Genomic DNA, 19,578 nt, shown 5'->3' with positions numbered 1-19,578 from the left:
TAGAGCATGTGGGATCTGAAGCCAGGTCACCCGGCTCAGAGATAGGCACTCTACCACTGCACCACTTGAAATATTAGCCTAGAGCTCCAGATTACTAGGTCTAGTGGCATTCCCATTATACCACCCCTTCTGCGCTGTAACCATTCTGACCCAAACATTTGATTGAATCTGAAACATAAACAGAAAGTGCTGGAGAATCACAGCATGTCTGGCAGCATCTGTGCAGAGTTAGTAGTTCTAAAGAACGGTCACTGGAGTTGTAATGTTAACTATGCTTTCTCTGCATAGATGTTGCCAGACTTGCTGGGTTCCTCCAGCAATTTGTGCTTTCGTTTCACATTTCCAGAATCCATGGTCCTTTTTTTTTCATTCGATTGAATCTCATGGTGTGGCATGTGCATGAGTTTCAAAAAATAAATCCATAGCAAATACTATTTAAAAACGAATGCAGCTTCATCTGTTTCAAGAGAATAGTATTCTTTGTCAACTCAAAACCTCTGAGGAGGTAGTTGCATTATCATAGTGAGCGCAATAACATTGAAAAAGCACTAAAATCAACTAGGAGAAAGTGAGGACTGCAGATGCTGGAGATCAGAGCTGAAAAAGGGCTTATGCCTGAAACGTTGATTCTCCTGCTCCTTTGATGCTGCCTGACCTGCTGCGCTTTTCCAGCAACACATTTTTAAGCACTAAAATCAGCCATGATGTGGAGGTGCTGGTGGACAAAGTTGTAAATCAACAACATCAGGTTATAGTCCAACAGGTTTATTTGAAGTCACAAGCTTTTGGAGCGCTGCTCTTCAGCTAGCGATTGGGGCAGGATCATAATACACTGAATTATAGTAAAAGATCAACGTTTCTTACAACTATGTGATGTATTGAACAAACCTAGATTGCTGTTAATTCTAAGTCATTAAAGACTTAATAGCAATCTAGGTTTGTTCAATACATTGCATCAGTTGTACGACACTTTGATATTTTACTATAAATTGTGTCCTATGATCCTGTTCCGCTAGCTCTCTGACGAAAGAGCAGCGCTCGGAAAGCTTCTACTTTCAAGTAAACCTGTTGGTCTTATAACCTAGCGTTGTGTGATTTTTAATTTCGCATTAGGATGCAAATTAACTTGTAAATCCCAGAACTTTTTTCAAGTCACAGTCCCGACATAATTTAGGTTGTTTCAGTGTAAAAACAAGGGACACCTCAGCTCAGACACTGAAAACAACCAAAGCTGCAACCCCAAGTTGCAACGTGTTTGTTACTGCAGGGGTCACGGGTCACGTGATTCCATCGGCTCCAGGCCCCACCCCGATCCAGCGCAACGTCACTTCCGCTGACGTAACACAGCCGCCGACGAGGAGGAGGAGGCCGTCGCCGCCATCGCAGATCGCGCTCGTTATTCCGCTTCCTCGGTCCGGGCGCGCCGGGTGAGCTCCTCGAGCCAATTCCGAGTCTTTCTCCGGAGTCTTCTTCGGGAATGGAACGGTCCTGCCGTTCGCCGCCTTCCCCTCCCTCAGCTCCTGACCTCGTTCCAATCTCCACTGTTGCGCAGCTTCTGACCGCCGGAGAGGTGCCTGTAGGCCGCACGACCCCCCCCCTTTTCCCCGGTGGTTTCCTTATTAACGGCGGCCGGCAGGCACCGGGAAGGCCTTCACTTCATATTGAGGCCCTCCACTGGTAGCGGATAGGATTTGTTCCCCTCCCGTTGGGATCCTTGGTGTCTGGACCATGTAGTGAGGTGTTGCAGAAGGGTTTATCTTTTGTTCGGTTTCTGGCCGATATGTACAAGCTTGAAAGCTGGCAGAGGGGGGAGGGAGGGGGGGGGGAAAGCAGGCAACTAACCCAGATTGTTCAGCGTAGATGTCAGCGGCTCCGTTACAATATTCGCCGCAGCGCTATGTGCCCTCCGCTCTCAACCTCTGTACTGAGTGCGAGATGAAGCTTCATGTAGTTTGAACTCGTCGCTTAAATGAGTGAAGACTGTTCAGCCCGTCAAGCTTGTTACACCACTGAGGTCACGGTCAACCTGTATTTAAGCTTCATTGTTATATGTTGTATTTGTATCCTTTACCTCTGCCTGCTTCATCTATTTTGACATTTTCGATCGGTCTTTATTTCGAGGCTGAAAGGTCAGCATTTCTAACAGTTTCTCTAGTTAAGTGCTTACTTAGGCTTACTATTATTAGCCTAATACTTATTAGCAATTGACTGTTATGGGCTGTCTCAATGTTTCTTACCTATCCTATCAACTTATTGCTGTAAACATCTAAATGGGATTGCCTCTTGTTTTCTACATAAAGGGAATGCAAACCTAGTTTGTATGGTTTGTTTATAATTTAATCCCCTTTATCCCAGTTTGAATCAGTTTGCGTCAACTATGAGAGAATGTAACCTTTGCGATATTGTGCTTTGAAGTGAATATTGTCTTCCAGATATCTTAGCCAAACTCTCTACTGCTGTAATATTATTGCTATTAACATTTCATATTCCTGTTTCAAATTATATGAATTGCCTGATCAGTAGTGAAGGATGTGATTGAGATAGTGACTGCTTTTCATGAGCTTAAGTCCTAAAGGAGTTTTAAAATCACTTGTAATATGTTTATTCAGGTCAGAAAGCTTACGTTGACAGCAGTGAAATGACTGAGCAGGTTACTTACCTAGATGTTGACTCAAGGTAAATAGTTGGCTGGGGCACTGTAAGGGTTTGCTTAATGTGGTGCTGTGGGATCATAAATTCCAACACTTTAGTTTATGTTCTCATCTTTAGAATGAGATGTGAGCCCTTAGATTTGGAAGTGAGTGTACTACCACTGAATTGCATTTAATGTCTTGTCAGAATTTCTTTGCCCATATCTGTGCTTTATATGCTATTCCTTTCAACCGAAGAAGACATTGTCCCTTATAAATTTTATCAAGGATATTGCCAGATAAAGAAATGTGCTACAGCCAGCTGGAAATTACAAAATAGTATCATAATATTTGAAATAGTGATGTTTCTTTGAGTGGTCATAAAAATATTAAAATGCTCATGGTGTTTAAAGTCAAGCATGTTCCAGGTTGTAAACAGGTCCATCTTGTCTGCTTTTTTCTCTAAATGAGCATGTATTTTAATTCTTTTTACTATTTCAACATAGATTCTAATAATCCTTTGTCACTAAGTTTACGTAAATTTTATTATGCCTATAATTTGATATAGCATCCCAAAGTACTTCATAGGAGTGTTATGCAAGCTTTAGAAAGAAACAGTTTAGAACAGTTGACCAGAAGCATGGTTAAAGAGCTTGATCTTAAGAGCTGCCTTTAAGGAGAAGAGAGAAAAATTGAGGAAGGCAATTCCAGATCTTGGGAACAAGGCAGCTGAAAGTACAGCTGGCACTTGTGAATAAATTCTGGTATATTCAAGAGACTTGAATCGGAGGACAGGTCTCTGGTGTTTGAAGGGGATTGAGCAGGGCTGTGAAAGGAATTTGGAAATTAAGATGAGAATTGTAACCTGGGTTGTTTTTAACATGCAAGTGAACAAGGCAGGAATGAGTGTTAGGACAATGACTGCAGTGTTTAGGAAGTTGTTTAGCAGGTAGAATATGGAAGGCAGAGCAGGTGTTTGTGGAATAGTCATGGCTATTGACTTGGGGTTTCAACAGCAAATGATCCCAGACAGGAGTAGAACTGAATGAATTATGAATTAGAAGTTGGCAGTCTGGATGATATAAATAAAAATAGTTACCTCCCACAGCTGAGAACTGGTCTCAGAGAGGACTGGTGGCGGTTTAATCTGAGGGGTACCATGCCTTAGTGGTTGAGAAAGAGTGCTTCTTGATACACACAACCACTGCAGAATTGAATCCACAGATGTTGACATTGCCCTGCATTGCAAGCTGGCCATCCACTTTATGGTGTGAATATGTAGTTGGAAGCTCAAGACAGTGAATTCTGAGGCTCAGTTTTCATATTTCTCAAGGAGAGGAATTGAGCTGGTGTTGAGTTTTATTTGTAATATTCCCATAGTGTGAATGTATGGAATCCCAATATTTGGTCAAAAAATTTTATCCTTCTTATGAGACAAGTAGAGGTGATAAGCAGAGCTGAATGTACTTAGAAAATGTAAATAATTCCATCTTGGATGATGTGGGTGAGGGGCAGTATGGAGGTGACCAAGAGTAGATCCTTGAGAGGCAAGAGGAGTAGGGAAGCTCTTAAGAGTTGATTCTCGAGAGACCGATTAATAGATAAGAATGGAACCAGATGAATATAGTCACATCCAACCAGGTGCTTGTTCTTGGAGATGGATGATGTGGTCAACTATGACTTGTAAGGTGGGGTGAAAAAGTATAGTCTTCTATTAGAGAGAAATGGATGATGCAGCAATAATGTGCAAGAATGGAAGGAGTCTGGGTTTGGTGTTTTTTAAGAGTAAAATTATATATTTGAAGGATTGGGCGATTAGCATTGATGGTTAGTATTTTGGTGGCAAATAAAATTATACAAGAGGCTCTTTGGTGTCTGCATTCTCAGTGGGCCAAAACTATTCTAAACATATGCTATTCCACTTTCCAACACTCAGCCTCGAATCTTCTGACAGTTCAAGTGCTTTTCCAAGTACTTTTTAAAGGTTGGGGCTTCCAAACTCAGCTACCTGCATTCCAGATTCCCACTACCCTCAGTGAAAAGAACTTCTCTCCAATTCCCTCAACTTGCTGCCTGCCTTTCTTAAAATTATGCTCCCTGTTATCAACCCTTCAACTAAGGGGAGCACCTGCTTTCTATCCAGCTGATGCCCCTCCATCTTGAGCACCACATTCAGGTCCCCTGTCAGCCTTTGCTGCTCTAAAGCAAACAAATCACACCCGTCCAGCTTCTCTTTGTAGCTAAACTGTTCCATTCCAGGCAATGTCCTGGTGAATCTCCTCTGCACCCCCTTTTCTTTTAACCACAGTGACCAGAATTGCACACAGTACTCGAGACCAGTCCTTTACAACTCCAGCATTATCTCCCAGCTCTTATAATCTGTGCCATGACTGATAAAAGCAAGTGTCATGCATGTCTTTTTAACCACCCTATCAACATGTCTTGCTACCTTCAGTGATCTGTGGACAAATCTGTCAAGGTTCTTGTTTCTCTGCACTTTCCACTGACCTCATTTGAGTAGTCTCTTGATACTACTGAAATGAATTACTTCTCACTTCAGGATTTAAGTTCCATCTGACCAGTTCAACTATATCCTGTGTAACAAAACCACCTTCCTCACTATAATCACTTTGTAATCTCCAAACTTTCTCTCTCAAGCACACGCGACCATCCATTCCCAACCCCGACGTGTAAGATGTTTTCTTCTACATCACTTACATCTATCATGAGCAACAAAGGGCACAACACTGACACTGGCTTCCAGTCATGCAAGCATCACCCTCTGTTTCCTACCACTAGACCAGTTTTGGATCCAAGTTTTTTTTTGTCCTGGATTTACCACCTTAATTAAAAGAGGGACCTTGTTAAAGGCTTTGTTGAATTTTACATAAACTACATGAATTGTACTACCCTCACCTACAAACCTGCTCACCTCACGAAATTCAATTCAGTTTGTTAGACACGACCTTCCTCTGACAACCATGCTGGCTACCCCTGACCAAATCCTGTCTGTCCAAACTGGAGGATAATTCTCTGCTACAAAATATTTCCCAGTAGTTTCCCAACCACTTACGTCACTGATCTGTAATTCCCTCGTTTATCTCTACTTTTATTGAAGTGGAACCGCGTTAGCTGTCTTCCAGTCTTCTGACCCTTCCCCTCTTGCCGGAGGGGAATTAAACATTTGGGTCAGAGCCCCTGTAACTTCCTCCCTCATCTCCCAAAGCAGCTTGAGATACAATTCATCCAGACTTGGCGGGTTGTCTATTTTTGAGCCTGTCCATATTTCAATACCTTTTCTCTCCCTATGTCAAACTGCTCAAGCGCTTCTTACTGAACCTACATCCTTCAATGGGATGAAGTACTCGTTTAGCAACCTACCAATGTCCTCTGTCTCCATGCAGAGATTTTTTCCTTGGTCCCTAATTGCCTTTATTCCTTCCCTGAGTAACTTCTTCTAGACATACTTGCTTAATATTTTGGAGTTCCCTTAATCTTTGGCAAAGCCTTTTCATGGTCGCTCTTTGATCTCCTAATTTCTTGTGTTTTCCCCTGCACTTCTGATATCCACTCAAGCCTCTTGTGTTTGAGGAATAGGAGGTTGGTCTCAAGCAATCTCAATTTGAAAATAGTTGATTGGAGACGCAGAAAGATGATTAGTGGGGGTTGGGCCTTTGCAAGAAGGGTAACATTGTGTGTTGTTGTCACTGAATTTGAGACCAGCCAAAGTCCATAAGGTTTGACAAATGTTTGAATTCCTACTGCAAATGGCCGGTCCAGTTGTGCTCCACTTCCATTTAAGTCTGTCTTATGAACTTGATGCACGTGTTAATGTACACCTGATCAGGAGGACATTCAGGATGAGGAGAGTAAAGGTTTTGATAGATGACGTCGAAGATGAAGCTGAGGGTGTGATTGAGAAAATCAGTAGCTTGATTTTTCTCAACAGAATTAATGGATTTTGAATCAGTAGGTTGTCAGTGAAATCCATTTTCCAATGGGTTTGGTACAATAATTTTGTGATCTTTTTTGTAGGGTTTTGTGACTACTTTAAAATATATCTTCCTGTTCACTGGTGAGTTTGAGTAATCAATCACTATCACTCATTGTAATGAATACTTTATCAAATTGTTGACATGAAAAAGACTTAACTACTTGTATCCATTTAGATTAGATTACATTACAGCGTGGAAACAGGCCCTTCGGCTCAACAAGTCCACACCGTCCCGCCGAAGCGCAACCCACCCATGCCCCTACATTTACCCCTTACCTAACACTACGGGCAATTTAGCATGGCCAATTCACCTGACCTGCACATCTTTGGACTGTGGGAGGAAACCGGAGCACCCAGAGGAAACCCACGCAGACACGGGGAGAACGTGCAAACTCCACACAGTCAGTCGCCGGGTCTCAGGCGCTGTGAGGCAGCAGTGCTAACCACTGTGCCACCGTGCAGCCCATTTGTTTTTGACAGCTTGAGTCTGGTCCCTTCTGAACAGCCCCTTTTCCAATTTTGTATAATAAGATATTGGAAAGTGTGCATGTAAACCTGCTGTGGATTTGTATGCACAAAACTAAGGCAAATTGTTTTTGGCCTTAGTGTTTTAAAGTTGGAAGTTAAAAATAGCTATGTATCATCACACCAAGGTTACTGCTAACTTACTTAAAACCTCAGTATATTAAGGATTATTTTGGAATAGAAAGGTGTATTATAAACCTAGGCCACTTATCACTTAAGGCCTTGTCTATTTATCCTATTCATGCTTCTCATGATTTTATAAACCTCTATAAGGTCACCCTTCAGCCTCTGACACTCCAGGGAAAGCAGCTCCAGCCTATTCAGCCACTTCCTATAGCTCAAATCCTCCAACCCTGGCAACATCCTTTGTAAATCTTTTCTGAACCCTTTCAAGTTTCACAACATCCTTCCGATAGGAAGGAGACCAGAACTGCATGCAATATTCCAAAAGTGGTCTAACCAATGTCCTGTACAGCTACAACATGACCTCCCAACTCCTGTATTCAGTGGTCTGACCAAAAAGGAAAGGGGGCTCGGTGGTTAACACTGCTGCCTCTCAGCACCCAGGACCCATGTTCAATTCCAACCATGGGTGACTGACTGTGTGGAGTTTGCACATTTCTCCCTGTGTCTGCATGGGTTTCCTCCCACAATCCAAATGTGCAGGTTGTGAATTGGCCATGCTAAATTGCCCATGATGTTTGGAGATGTGTAGGTTGGGTGCATTAGTCAGGTAAATACAGGGTCAGGGAATAGGTCTGGGTGGGTTGCTGTTTGGAGAGTCAGTGTGGACTTTTTGGGCCAAAGGGCCTGTTTCTGTTGGGTTTCTAATCTCCTAGGGATTCTAATCATACCAAACACCTTCATTATCCCATCTGCCTATGACTCTACTTTCAAGAAATTATGAACCTGCACTCCAAGGTCTTTGTTTAGTAACTCTCCCCAGGGCCTTACCATTAAGGGTATAAGTCCTGCTCTGATTTGATTTTTCAAAATGCAGCACCTTGCTTTTATCTAAATTAAACTCCATCTATCTATCACTCCTTAGCCTGTTGGCCCATCTAATCAACATCCCATTGTACTGAGGTAACTTTCTTCGCTGTCTACTACACCTCCAAATGACATCTAATATGACTGAAGCAAACTATCCCTTAATATTTTTAATTTGCAAGGTTGACTGTCTGTTTTAACTCAGGAGGAATATGCTAATAATTAACCGTACCACACTGGAATGTACCAAATGTAAATGTTCTATGATCAAAATGTTAAGCTTGTTTTGCCTTATTACGGTTATCCAAAATAAAGCAGACATTCATCTGGTTACTTCAGTAAATCCAGTCTTCTAATCAAAGTTATCTAAGTTACTGCAAAGTTTATTTTAATTCCGTTCGTCTCAAACACAATCACAGGTGAGACAATACAACTCTACAGTGATAATGTGGAATTTATTTTAAGACAAATTTTGCAGCTCTGTTTTATTTATTCACTTTTCAAGGTGACTATCAAAACAACAGGTGGCTAAAAATGCACATAAACTTTTAACTTCAGTAATTACTGATGAGCACAGCTGGCATAAGCTACATCTCTTCAAAAACCTTTTCAATCCACTGTGCCCAAACAGCTCCCTGTTGTTGATCCTCATAGACTTTAAAGAAAATGTCTAGGAAGTCCAGACCAGGGATCACAGTTTGAGGTTGAGCCAGGCCATTTAGGGCTGAGATGAGAAGTTTCTTCACCTGAGAATGTCAAATCTATGGAGTTCTGTGCATAAAGCAGTTGAGGCCAGAACATTGAATGTTTTCAGGAAAGTTAGATATTGTTCTTAGAATTAAAGGGTATGGGGGGGAGAAAGCAGGAACAGGTTTGAGTTGGGTGGTTAGCCATGATTGTATTGAATGGCAGAGCAGGCTTGAATAGCCTCTTAAAATTAAGTTTCTAAAGTGTCTTCCCAACACAATCGTTCAGTGCCCCTCCAATGTTGCATAATTGAGTAGTGCATAATTTTCCCATTCATATTTGTATAATAACCAGAGAATTGCTTATTCCACACTTCCTGCAGTTACCTCTGGTATCCCTTAATTTATCTTTGAACCTTTTGTTTCTTATCTACATGCCACCTGAAGATAAGTTAGCTTTCACATGCACACTGACACCCATGTGAATGGTATAATAGCAAGCTGATTATCAGGCAGCAAGGTGGCTCACTGGTTAGCACTGCTGCATTGCAGTGCCAGGGAGATGGGTTTGACTGTGCTACCCTCCAGGTGATCTGGCTTCTTCCCACAGTCCAGTATTGGTATGGACTCAATCGGCTGAATGGCCTGTTTTTGCTGGAAGGATTCTATTATTTGAAAATTTAGTAAAGGTCAGTGCCTCTCCACGCAACTTTTGATGACTGGCAATGCCATAGTTAATTTACTAGTTATTTATATACATGACTTTAATTGTTATGCAGTATGCACTATATTTTTTACTTTCAAGTTTGAAATAACTTGTGGAGTAGCTCTATTCAGTGCATTGTTTCCTTGCTGTATTGATTTGCACCCTTTTAGTTTCTTTCCCAATTGGCTGGGACTGCATTGTTTTAAATTTTGATGGGATATCTAAAGGTCATTTTTGTTAAATCATAAATTTATTAGACTCTCTTCATTTGGATTGTTTGCTTTAGTATGACGACTTAGTTTTGTATCACTTGTGACTCCTCTCCATCAAGGAGAGTAACTAAAACTTGCCTTTTTTTTTGCTAGTTTTCCTGGCTGTTATCATGGCTCGTGGGCAGCAGAAGATACAAGCTCAGCAGAAGAATGCCAAGAGGCAAGCTGAAAAGAAAAAGGGGGGATCTGATCAAAAAGCAGCAGCAAAAGCAGCACTTGTGCACACCTGCCCTGTCTGCAAGGTAAAGGAATAGTCTTCAGAGCAATATGGTCGCAACATAGTGTTAGAATACCTGTCATGTTTAGATCAAATTCTATGAGCTGTTGAATTCAAATTGTTCTAAATCATGGTTTTAAAAATTTGCAAAGTTTCCAGATCAATCCTGCAGATTATTTTCTTAACTTGCAGCAACCTAGGTTGTTTCATGAGTTGCCAATTTGCTGGCATTTTTATTAATGTTAACAGTAGATTTTTACCAATGAGATGCTAATTAAAATTTTACTCCTACAATCATATATCTTAAGTGATTGCTTAACTTAGTATGGATTCAGTCAGGCTTTGTACGTTGTTTATGCCATGGCTGCTTCAGAGGGAGAGCAGCCAAACATTTTGTTCCTGAAAGCTGATGGTATGAATATCATTGAAGGGTGGATTTGTACTTGTGCTTCTTGAGGTTATGTAACCAGCCAGACAGTTTGATTTCTTGCACAAAACACAGACTGGTCATGCTTACACGTGGGAAGAGAGACTTGACTGACCGCAACTGTGAAATTGTTCCTTTTTGAGTACATGACTTGAAAAGTTTGTGGATAAAATGAGGACCCTTGTGACTTCAACACTGGGTGTTTACTTTAACTCCAGCACTTAGATGGAACCCAAATATGCTTCAACCTTGACTCAGATCAGATAACTTTTGAAACAGGCTAGGGATTCAATCCAGACTGCTCAATGTTTTAATTTATATTTGAGTAATGCTGACAGCCATTCTGAAATTCTTACTACCTAGCTTTTCCTTTTTGATTTGAAGCCACTAGGTACTGAATTTTAGCATTGGTTAGCGAGTTTTGAGAATATTTGTGCCTTAGGTTGAGGTTCTGGATGTAGGTTTGTTTGCTGAGTTGGAAGGTTCCTTCCAGCTTGGTGAGCAAACCTACATTTAGTATTGGTTATTTACTTATTTATCACATACTTATCCCTACTGTTTTTTTTTCTTTTCAGACACAGATGCCAGATCCTAAAACTTTCAAACAACATTTTGAGAGTAAACACCCGAAATCTCCTTTGCCTCCTGAATTAGTTGATGTACAGGCTTAAAAAGAAAATAAGACTTGGATATGGGTGAGAAACTTTGTTTATTGTTAAGTAACCAGAAAGTAAAGAAAATATCTCTATGCAGCTTTTAAATTCAGAACGGCTGAGCTGAATTTTTTTCAATAACTTGTGCAGACAGTTGTTTGTGGATTTATTGCAAGTACTTGAGAATTGTGACTGTCAGTTTTGGCTGCTTAATTTGATGCTTGAAGTTTTAATTTTAAGTTAGAAACGAGTTAAATATAAACAAAGGACCAAGCACCAGTAGCTAAAATGTTCTGTAACTTTTCAATCTACGTTTTATTGTTTTAATAGATAGAAAAATACAGCACAGAACAGGCCCTTCGGCTCACGATGTTGTGCTGAACGTTTGTCCTAGCTTAAGCACCTATCCATGTACCTATCCAATTGCCGCTTAAAGGTCACCAATGATTCTGACTCTGCCACTCCCACAGGCAGCGCATTCCATGCCCCCACCACACTCTGGGTAAAGAACCTACCCCTGACATCTCCCCTATACCTTCCACCCTTCACCTTGAATTTATGTCCCCTTGTAACACTGTTGTACCCGGGGAAAAAGTCTCTGACTGTCTACTCTATCTATTCCCCTGATCATCTTATAAACCTCTATCAAGTCACCCCTCATCCTTCGCCGTTCCAATGAGAAAAGGCCTGGCACTCTCAACCTATCCTCGTACGACCTATTCTCCATTCCAGGCAACATCCTGGTAAATCTCCTCTTCACCCTCTCCAAAGCTTCCACATCTTTCCTAAAATGAGGCAACCAGAACTGCACACAGTACTCCAAATGTCGCCTTACCAAGGTCCTACACAGCTGCAACATCACCTCACGACTCTTGAATTCAATCCCTCTGCTAATGAATGCTAATACACCATAGGCCTTCTTACAAGCTCTATTCACCTGAGTGGCAACTTTCAAAGATCTATGAACATAGACCCCAAGATCCCTCTGCTCCTCCACCTTACTAAGAACCCTACCGTTAACCCTGTATTTGTCCTTCCAAAATGGACAACCTCACACTTGACAGTGTTGAACTCCATTTGCCCCTCCTCAGCCCAGCTCTGCATCATATCTAAGTCCCTTTGCAACCGACAACAGCCCTCCTCACTATCCACAACTCCTCCAATCTTCGTATCGTCTGCAAATTTACTGACCCACCCTTCAACTCCCTCTTCCAAGTCATTAATAAAAATTACAAACAGCAGAGGACCCAGAACTGATCCCTGCGGGACTCCACTTGTAACTGGGCTCCAGGCTGAATATTACCATCTACCACTACTCTCTGACTTCGACTGGTTAGCCAGTTCTCTATCCAACTGGCCAAACTTCCCACTATCCCATGCTTCCTGACTTTCTGCAAAAGCCTACCATGGGGAACCTTATCAAATGTCTTACTAAAATCCATGTACACTACATCCACTGCTCTACCCTCATCCACATGCTTGGTCACCTCCTCAAAGAATTCAATAAGACTTGTAAGGCAAGACCTACCCCCCCTCAAATCTGTGCTGGCTGTCCCTAATCAAGCAGTGTCTTTCCAGGTACTCAAATCCTATCCCTCAGTACCCTTTCCATTACTTTGCCTACCACTGAAGTAAGACTAACTGGCCTGTAATTCCTGGGGTTATCCCTATTCTCTTTTTTGAACAGGGGCACAACATTTGCCACTCTCCAGTCCCCTGGCACCACCCCCATTGACAGTGAAGACAAAAAGATCATTGCCAACAGTTCTGCAATTTCCTTTCTTGCTTCCCACATAATCCTAGGATATATCCCGTCAGGCCCGGGGGACTTGTCTATCCTCAAATTTTTCAAAATGCCCAACACATCTTCCTTCCTAACAAGTATCTCCTCTAGCTTACCAGTACGTTTCATACTCTCCTCTTCAACAATACGGTCCCTCGCATTTGTAAATACTGAAGAAAAGTACTCATTCAAGACCTCTCCTATCACTTCTGACTCAATACAGTCTCTCACTACTGTCCTTGATCGGACCTACCCTCGTTCTCGTCATTCTCATGATTCTCACATACGCATAAAAGGTTATCCTTGATCCTATCCGCCAAAGATTTTTCATGCCCTCTTAGCTCTCTTAATCCCTTTCTTTAGCTCCCTCCTGGCTATCCTGTATTCCTCCACTGCTCTGTCTGAACCTTGTTTCCTCAACCTTATGTAAGCCTCCTTACAAGACATTCAACCTCCCTTGTCAACCAAGGCTCCCTCACATGACCATCTCTTTCCTGCCTGACAGGTACATACATATCAAGGATATGTCGTATCTGTTCCTTGAAAAAGTTCCACATTTCAACGACATCCTTCCCTGACAGCCTATGCTCCCAATTTAGGCTGCTCAGATAGTGTCTTGCTGCATCGTATTTACCCTTCCCCCAATTGTAAAACCTGCACTGTTGCATGCACCTATCTCTTTCCATAACCAAGGTGAAAGCCACAGAATTGTGGTCACCATCACCAAAATGCTCACCCACTAACAAGCCCATCACTTGTCCCGGTTCGTTACCAAGTACCAAATCCAATATTGCCTCCCCTCTGGTCAGACAATCTACATACTGAGTTAGAAAAGCTTTCTGGACACCCTGCACAAACACTGTCCCGTCCAATCTACTTGATCTAAAGAGCTTCCAATCAATATTTGGGAAGTTGAAATTGCCCATGACTACTACCCTGTGGCTTCTGCACCTTTCCAAAATCTGTTTCCTAATCTGCTTCTCCACATCTCTGCTGCTATAGTAAACACCCAACAAGGTGACTGCTCCTTTCCTATTTCTGACTTCAGCCCATACTATCTCCAAAGGCAGATCCCCCTCAAACTGCCTTTCTGCAGCCGTTATACCATTTCTAATTAGCAAGGCCCCCCCCCTCCTTTTATAATAAAATTGCATCATTTTATTAACTCCATCTGGCTGGTAACTCTAACAAATCACTCAAAGGGCGATGGCATATCTTTGACATTTTTCCCAAAAGCAAATGCCTATATTCAACTTAGCCAAATTTCTAAATCTGAAGACTGCAAGTAACTGATTGATGTTTTGTTTAACCTTGTTATCAGTTTTTTGCACTTAAACAACATCCCAAGAATTCTACAGTTAAGGAATTTTATAACCAAGCTGATATTATAAACAGCAAATTCAGATACCTGTGGCAGACTTTAAAAATACTGTAGTATTACCTTTCTAAAAATTAGCATTTTAATCAAATAACTTGAAATACTTAAGTTCCTAAATAACACCTCTAGCCACCAAACATTAGCTGTCCTCCCTGACAAGTGTTCCAGCCAGCTGTTGAGCAGTAGCTAACCAAATGTAGTGTAATTTCTTTTCTGTGCTGCTACTTAAGTGCTTCTGAGTGATGCACGGTCAGCCAGGAGATACCTATTTAAACTATATTCCATATTCGTATTCCCAAGTGCAGTACCAAGATCGCTACCTTAGCTTGTGCAAAATTAGTCAATGAAGAGCTCAAAAATGGGGCTATGCAATCTTTTTGTCCAAAAACTACCCTAATTTGTTTATTTGTAAAATATTTCAAGCTTCTGAATAATCCAGACTCTGTTGAAACACCCTTGCACCTTCTATTGATATCAGATATATTCTGTCATTGAGATTGACTTGGCATCATTAATCATGCAATCTTGAATCAAGCTCGACTGTATAGTAATCCTGTTTGCACGTTTATTTGTCTTTACCAGTTATTCTTTTGTAGTTGGGCATTAAACAACTAATTTTAATAGCAGCGTCAGTGCAGCAGGTAATTCCAGGCTTCAGTATGGGGATTAGTAATGGAAATTAAGAGGTACAATTGAGAAATGACTGCATTTGCAATTTTTGAGTTATGATGGGGAGGATAAATGAAAGATTGTGTTGGGATTGAATAGCCTTGCTCCTTGGTGAAAAATGCATTGCATGTTATAATTGTTGTATTCTTATCTAAGCTGGGATGTAAAATTGAATGCAGTTGGTTGTACTTGCATGCTTATGACACAGTCATAGAGAAAATTGAAGATTTTGAAATGTGTACTTCAAAATAGACTCATTTATCTGGCTCATCTGCAGTTTGTTTTTGTATTGACTCTGATACACTTATGCTGTGTAGAAGGAGAGCTTTGCTACAGAATGAAGTGTCATCTTTATAAATAAGCTTGCACATAATGCCAACTAGACCAGGATAAGTTGGAGACCAAAAATGCAACTTTGGGGCATGCTGGATGTGACCATTCTAGTATGAGGAGAACTGCAAAAGGAAATGTGCTTGTATCTTGAGATAGGATTCAGTGAGATTGTCTCATTCTAACAATTGAACTCCTGCAGTGAAACCTACCACAATACATTCTCAAATGCTGAATATATTCATAACATATATCATTGCAGATGTAGGTAAAGCTCCTAATTTCACTCAAACTCTACATATAACATATACTTTAATGCATCCTTAAGGAATCGCCTTTTGAAGAGCTCTCTTCCCTCTAGCATTTGTCTTCACTGTAATGGAAGGACCTGCACAAGACAGTTTACAATGTGCCAGCTGTCTGAATCATTTTGAAACCTAAAGCTGTTTAATGTGAAAATCTTCAGCAAAGAGGAAGTACTTTTTGAGAGGCTCATTACCATAGATATGAGAGTGTTTGTGATTTGGCGCTATTTATTTGAAAATTGGGAGAGGTAGCAAACATACTGTGCTGGGTTATTCTACTATGAATTTGTTTATGCCAAGTCACTATATTTTTAATAGCTGTGCCAATGATAGACTGATTAGTTTTGTCTTTATCTTAAAATACTTCCTAATCAACCTGTTCAGAGATATTATTACATGCCTCTGGTGCAGATGGGACTTCAACCCATGTCTGTTTGTTCCAAGGTAGGGATACTAAACTGCATCACGAGACTTTTTTGGGGAGGTTTGATCAGAGGAAATCAAGCCATGAACCTCCCTGCACATGGAGGTCGAGAGAGCCCCTATCACCTCCACAGACCAAAAATTCCAGCTTATCCACAAAGTCAAATTTAGCCTGGTAACTGAACGTTGTCTCCTCTTCAAACCCATTTCTTCTCCTCTTCAGCCATGCAAGGTATGGCATTTTGTTAAAACAATCAATGGTAGGGCCCTGGGTAGTGTTGTAGAACAGAGACCTGGGATTCGGGTACATAATTCTTTGAAATTTGCATCACAGGAAGACTGTGGTTTAAAAGGCGTTTAGCATGTTTGCCTTTGTTGCTCAGGCCTTTGAGTATAGGCGTTGGGAAGTCATGTAGAGGTTGTACAGTATGTTAGTGAGGTCTCTTCTGGACTGTGTGGTTCTGGTTGCCCTGTTATAGCAAGGATATTATTAAACAGGCGAGGGCTCAGAAAAGATTTACCAGAATGTTGCTGAGTTTGTTATAGAGTCGATAGGCTGGTACACTCTTCACTGGAGCATAGGAGGTTAAAGGGTGACCATGTAGAAGTTTATAAAATCACAATGGGCATAGATTGTGGTCTTTTCTCTCAGGTGGGGTGGTTCAAAACAAGTTATATTTAAGGTGAGGAGAAAGAATTCAAAACATGAGGGGGAACTATTTTACATTGTAGCTAGTACAGGTGCTCAATCCTTTATCAGAAATGCTTGGCACCAGCTGGTTTTCGGAATTCAGAATAAGTGACAGTTTGGTGAAATTTTTAAAAATCTTACCGGAGGAGCATGACTCACTAAAGCAGGCCTTGAGAGAGAATCTAGGCCTGCTGATGCTAAGCCACGCCTCCATGTCGCATCTGAGTGACTCGCATCGAGTGGGTGTCGACTTGGGTTAACTGTTTGCGCACACAACCTTATTAATGAGAGAAAAACTTCACAAAAACACCTTCGGACTTTGGAGGTTTTTGGATTTCAGGATTTCTGATAAAGGATTGTCTACCTGTATGTGGAATGAACTACCAGAGGAAGTGGTGGTCGTAGGTGCAGTTACTATGTTCAAAAGATGTTTGGATAAGTACACAAATGGGAAGAGTCTGGAGGGATGTGGACCAAACACAGGCAGGTGGGGTTTGTTCAGTTTGCAAACATAGTTGGCGTGGACTAGTTGGCCCAAAGAGTCTATTTCTATGCTGTATGACTCTGACTCTCATCATTTTAGAAAACTAATTTATCACTTTTTAGAAAATATGGGTTGTTTTAAGAGAATTGGGTGAATTGCCTTTAAGAGATCCTTTAACGATGATCTCAAGGTTCATGAGTTGTTTCCTTGGGCCTTGCCATAATCTGTTAAGTCTTGAACTCAGCCTGTGTTTTTGTATTGCTAACTGACAAGCAGGTCAAAATGGTAAAAACAAGGGCTGCAGATGCTGGAAACCAGAGTCTAGATTAAAGTGGTGCTGGAAAAGCACCGCAGTTCAGGCAGCATCCGAGGAGCAGGAAAATCGACGTTTCGGGCAAAAGCCCTTCATCAGGAATTGAGGCAGAGTGCCTGCAGGGTGGAGAGATAAATGAGAGGAGGGCCACCCCTACCCTCCTCTCATTTATCTCTCCACCCTGCAGGCACTCTGCCTCAATTCCTGATGAAGGGCTTTTGCCTGAAATGTCGATTTTCCTACTCCTCGGATGCTGCCTGAACTGCTGTGCTTTTCCTGCACCACTCTAATCTAGAAGCAGGTAAAAATTTTAGCTCTGCTCAGTTGAGCTTGTTTGGCTAGTGTGACAGTGCTGAGTAAATTTCAGTGTTATTAATCTGAAATTTTAAATGAATAATCAAATGAACAGTTGGCTAACTTAGTGAGGTTTCATACATATTTGGTGCAAGATGTGATTTTGGCTTTATTGTGCTTTCTAACTTCATTTTTGTGATTACTTTCAGACTTGGAATTCTGCTGACATGATGCACTGAATCAATTACACAAGGCCTGGAAAAGATGAAGGATATTTGATTCTTCAACCTTTTCCCTTTCTACTTACTACTGAACTGTTGATGTTTATTCCTTTCATGTTTTGGGGGCAAGGGAGCATTGGAATGAAGATTTTTTTTTTGTTCAGAAATTACAAAGCTGCCAATACTTCAAGTGAGCTGGGTGAGAAAGTGGTACTAATCTAGTGATAGACCAGTACTAATATTTACTTCTCTTCCATTCACTGTTATTAAGCACTGGCATCATTGTGATCCTTGTACTGTTGGAGACAAATGCAAAGCTGTAATCTTAACTATCTACAATTAATTGACTTTGTGGGAACCTCTCAGTGAATGTTGTTGCTTTTACGAATTTGGTTAGGTTAGTGTACTTGTCACTAATAAAATACCTTGCTAAACACCAGGCTGATCATCTACATTAGGGTATGTATCCATTTGGCCTGTGTTCAGCACCTTCTTTGTAGAAGGGTCATTGCAATATTAAAGTTTGTTCCCTTGTTGCAATCTTAACTTGAAAATCGATATCAAAACATGAAGATTTCTAATGACAATGGGGTCTTTCTCTCAAAAGTGGATATTTCCAAGAATTGCAGAACAGTTTAAACTCATAACCACTTTTCTCAAGTGCTTGATTGCCTGAAAAATAAGTTTTTAGCTGAGCTCCATACATTTTCTATTGCAAGTCATACTGTGGCATCACTGAGTTTAAAATGCATTAATGTGGAGCAAACAGTTGAAGAGCCACTGTCTCCTGATGCATAAATGCTAATAAATGAATGTGTTGGAGCTTTGTTTTCTAACTGTTGCTTTGCAGCTTACAATTGTAGCATTAACATCTTACAGCAAAGCTGGCATGTTGGTATGTGACATGTCAATTAACTCGTCAATGGTTTTTTTGTCTAAAATTTTAGTTTGAAGGGGTTTTTCAGAAATAGTGAAACCGATCCTTAAATTGAGTCTTTCCTATTTAAAATCACAATAGCTAAGATTGCAATAGCTTGTATATTCAACTAGTTCTGCTCCTAATCCTTTAGCTGTTTTTCTGTAGCAATCTTGCATAGTCATACACATACAGTATTGTGATTTATTGGAGCTCATTGTAATTTCTTTAATAAATATCAGAAGCACATTTTCTTGTAAACAGAATGGCTCATTTGTTATTCTTAGTGTTGAACTGAGACTAGTATTCCTGCCAATATGATGTATTGTTTCCAGCAATGTGGCACTTGATTTTAATCTTGAATAACTTTTCTAGATTAAAGTGAACTTGTACTGTAAACCTCTTGGTGTGGTCTGACACTAAGTTTCTTGTACATACTTTGGTTTGAATGGAAGTGGAATTACCTATACAAATACGCAATGGACAAGTGAAAATATTTGTTTGAGTGCAAGAAAGTAAATTTAAGTAAAATAGTCATTTGTGTCTTAAGATGTGCAGTTAAAGAATTCTAGATGGATAAAATAGTTCCTTTTGAGTCATGCATCAAAGAAATTGATTAAAAGAATCACTTTGTTTGATTTAGCTTCTATTTAAAGGCTATTTTGACTGAG

The 19,578-nt window shown here is 40.7% G+C and overlaps 1 protein-coding gene across 3 annotated transcripts; it reads left to right on the top strand.

The window, feature by feature from the left end:
- Positions 1-1,294: 1,294 nt before the first annotated feature.
- Positions 1,295-19,156, top strand: LOC122563555 (transcriptional regulator ZNF706). 3 transcript variants are annotated; one of them, XM_043717426.2, is made up of 5 exons: positions 1,380-1,427; positions 2,610-2,676; positions 9,897-10,045; positions 11,023-11,142; positions 17,980-19,156. In XM_043717426.2, the coding sequence occupies exons 2-4, from the start codon at positions 2,664-2,666 to the stop codon at positions 11,116-11,118; spliced, it is 258 nt and encodes an 85-aa protein (XP_043573361.1). In that variant the 5' UTR covers positions 1,380-1,427; positions 2,610-2,663; the 3' UTR covers positions 11,119-11,142; positions 17,980-19,156. The 3 variants fall into 3 exon arrangements, with proteins under 3 accessions (XP_043573363.1, XP_043573361.1, XP_087832894.1); XM_043717428.2 differs by lacking the exon at positions 2,610-2,676 and having other exon boundaries at positions 1,295-1,427; XM_087976768.1 differs by lacking the exons at positions 1,380-1,427; positions 2,610-2,676 and adding an exon at positions 6,682-6,705.
- Positions 19,157-19,578: the final 422 nt, after the last annotated feature.

This window comes from Chiloscyllium plagiosum, unplaced genomic scaffold (assembly GCF_037043375.1).
Source record: "Chiloscyllium plagiosum isolate Xiang-an unplaced genomic scaffold, Cpla_swu_hap1 HiC_scaffold_30, whole genome shotgun sequence".
Lineage (NCBI taxonomy): Eukaryota > Metazoa > Chordata > Chondrichthyes > Orectolobiformes > Hemiscylliidae > Chiloscyllium > Chiloscyllium plagiosum.
The sequence above is the reverse complement of the archived record's forward strand: the minus strand, read 5'-3'. Positions and strand labels throughout refer to the sequence as shown.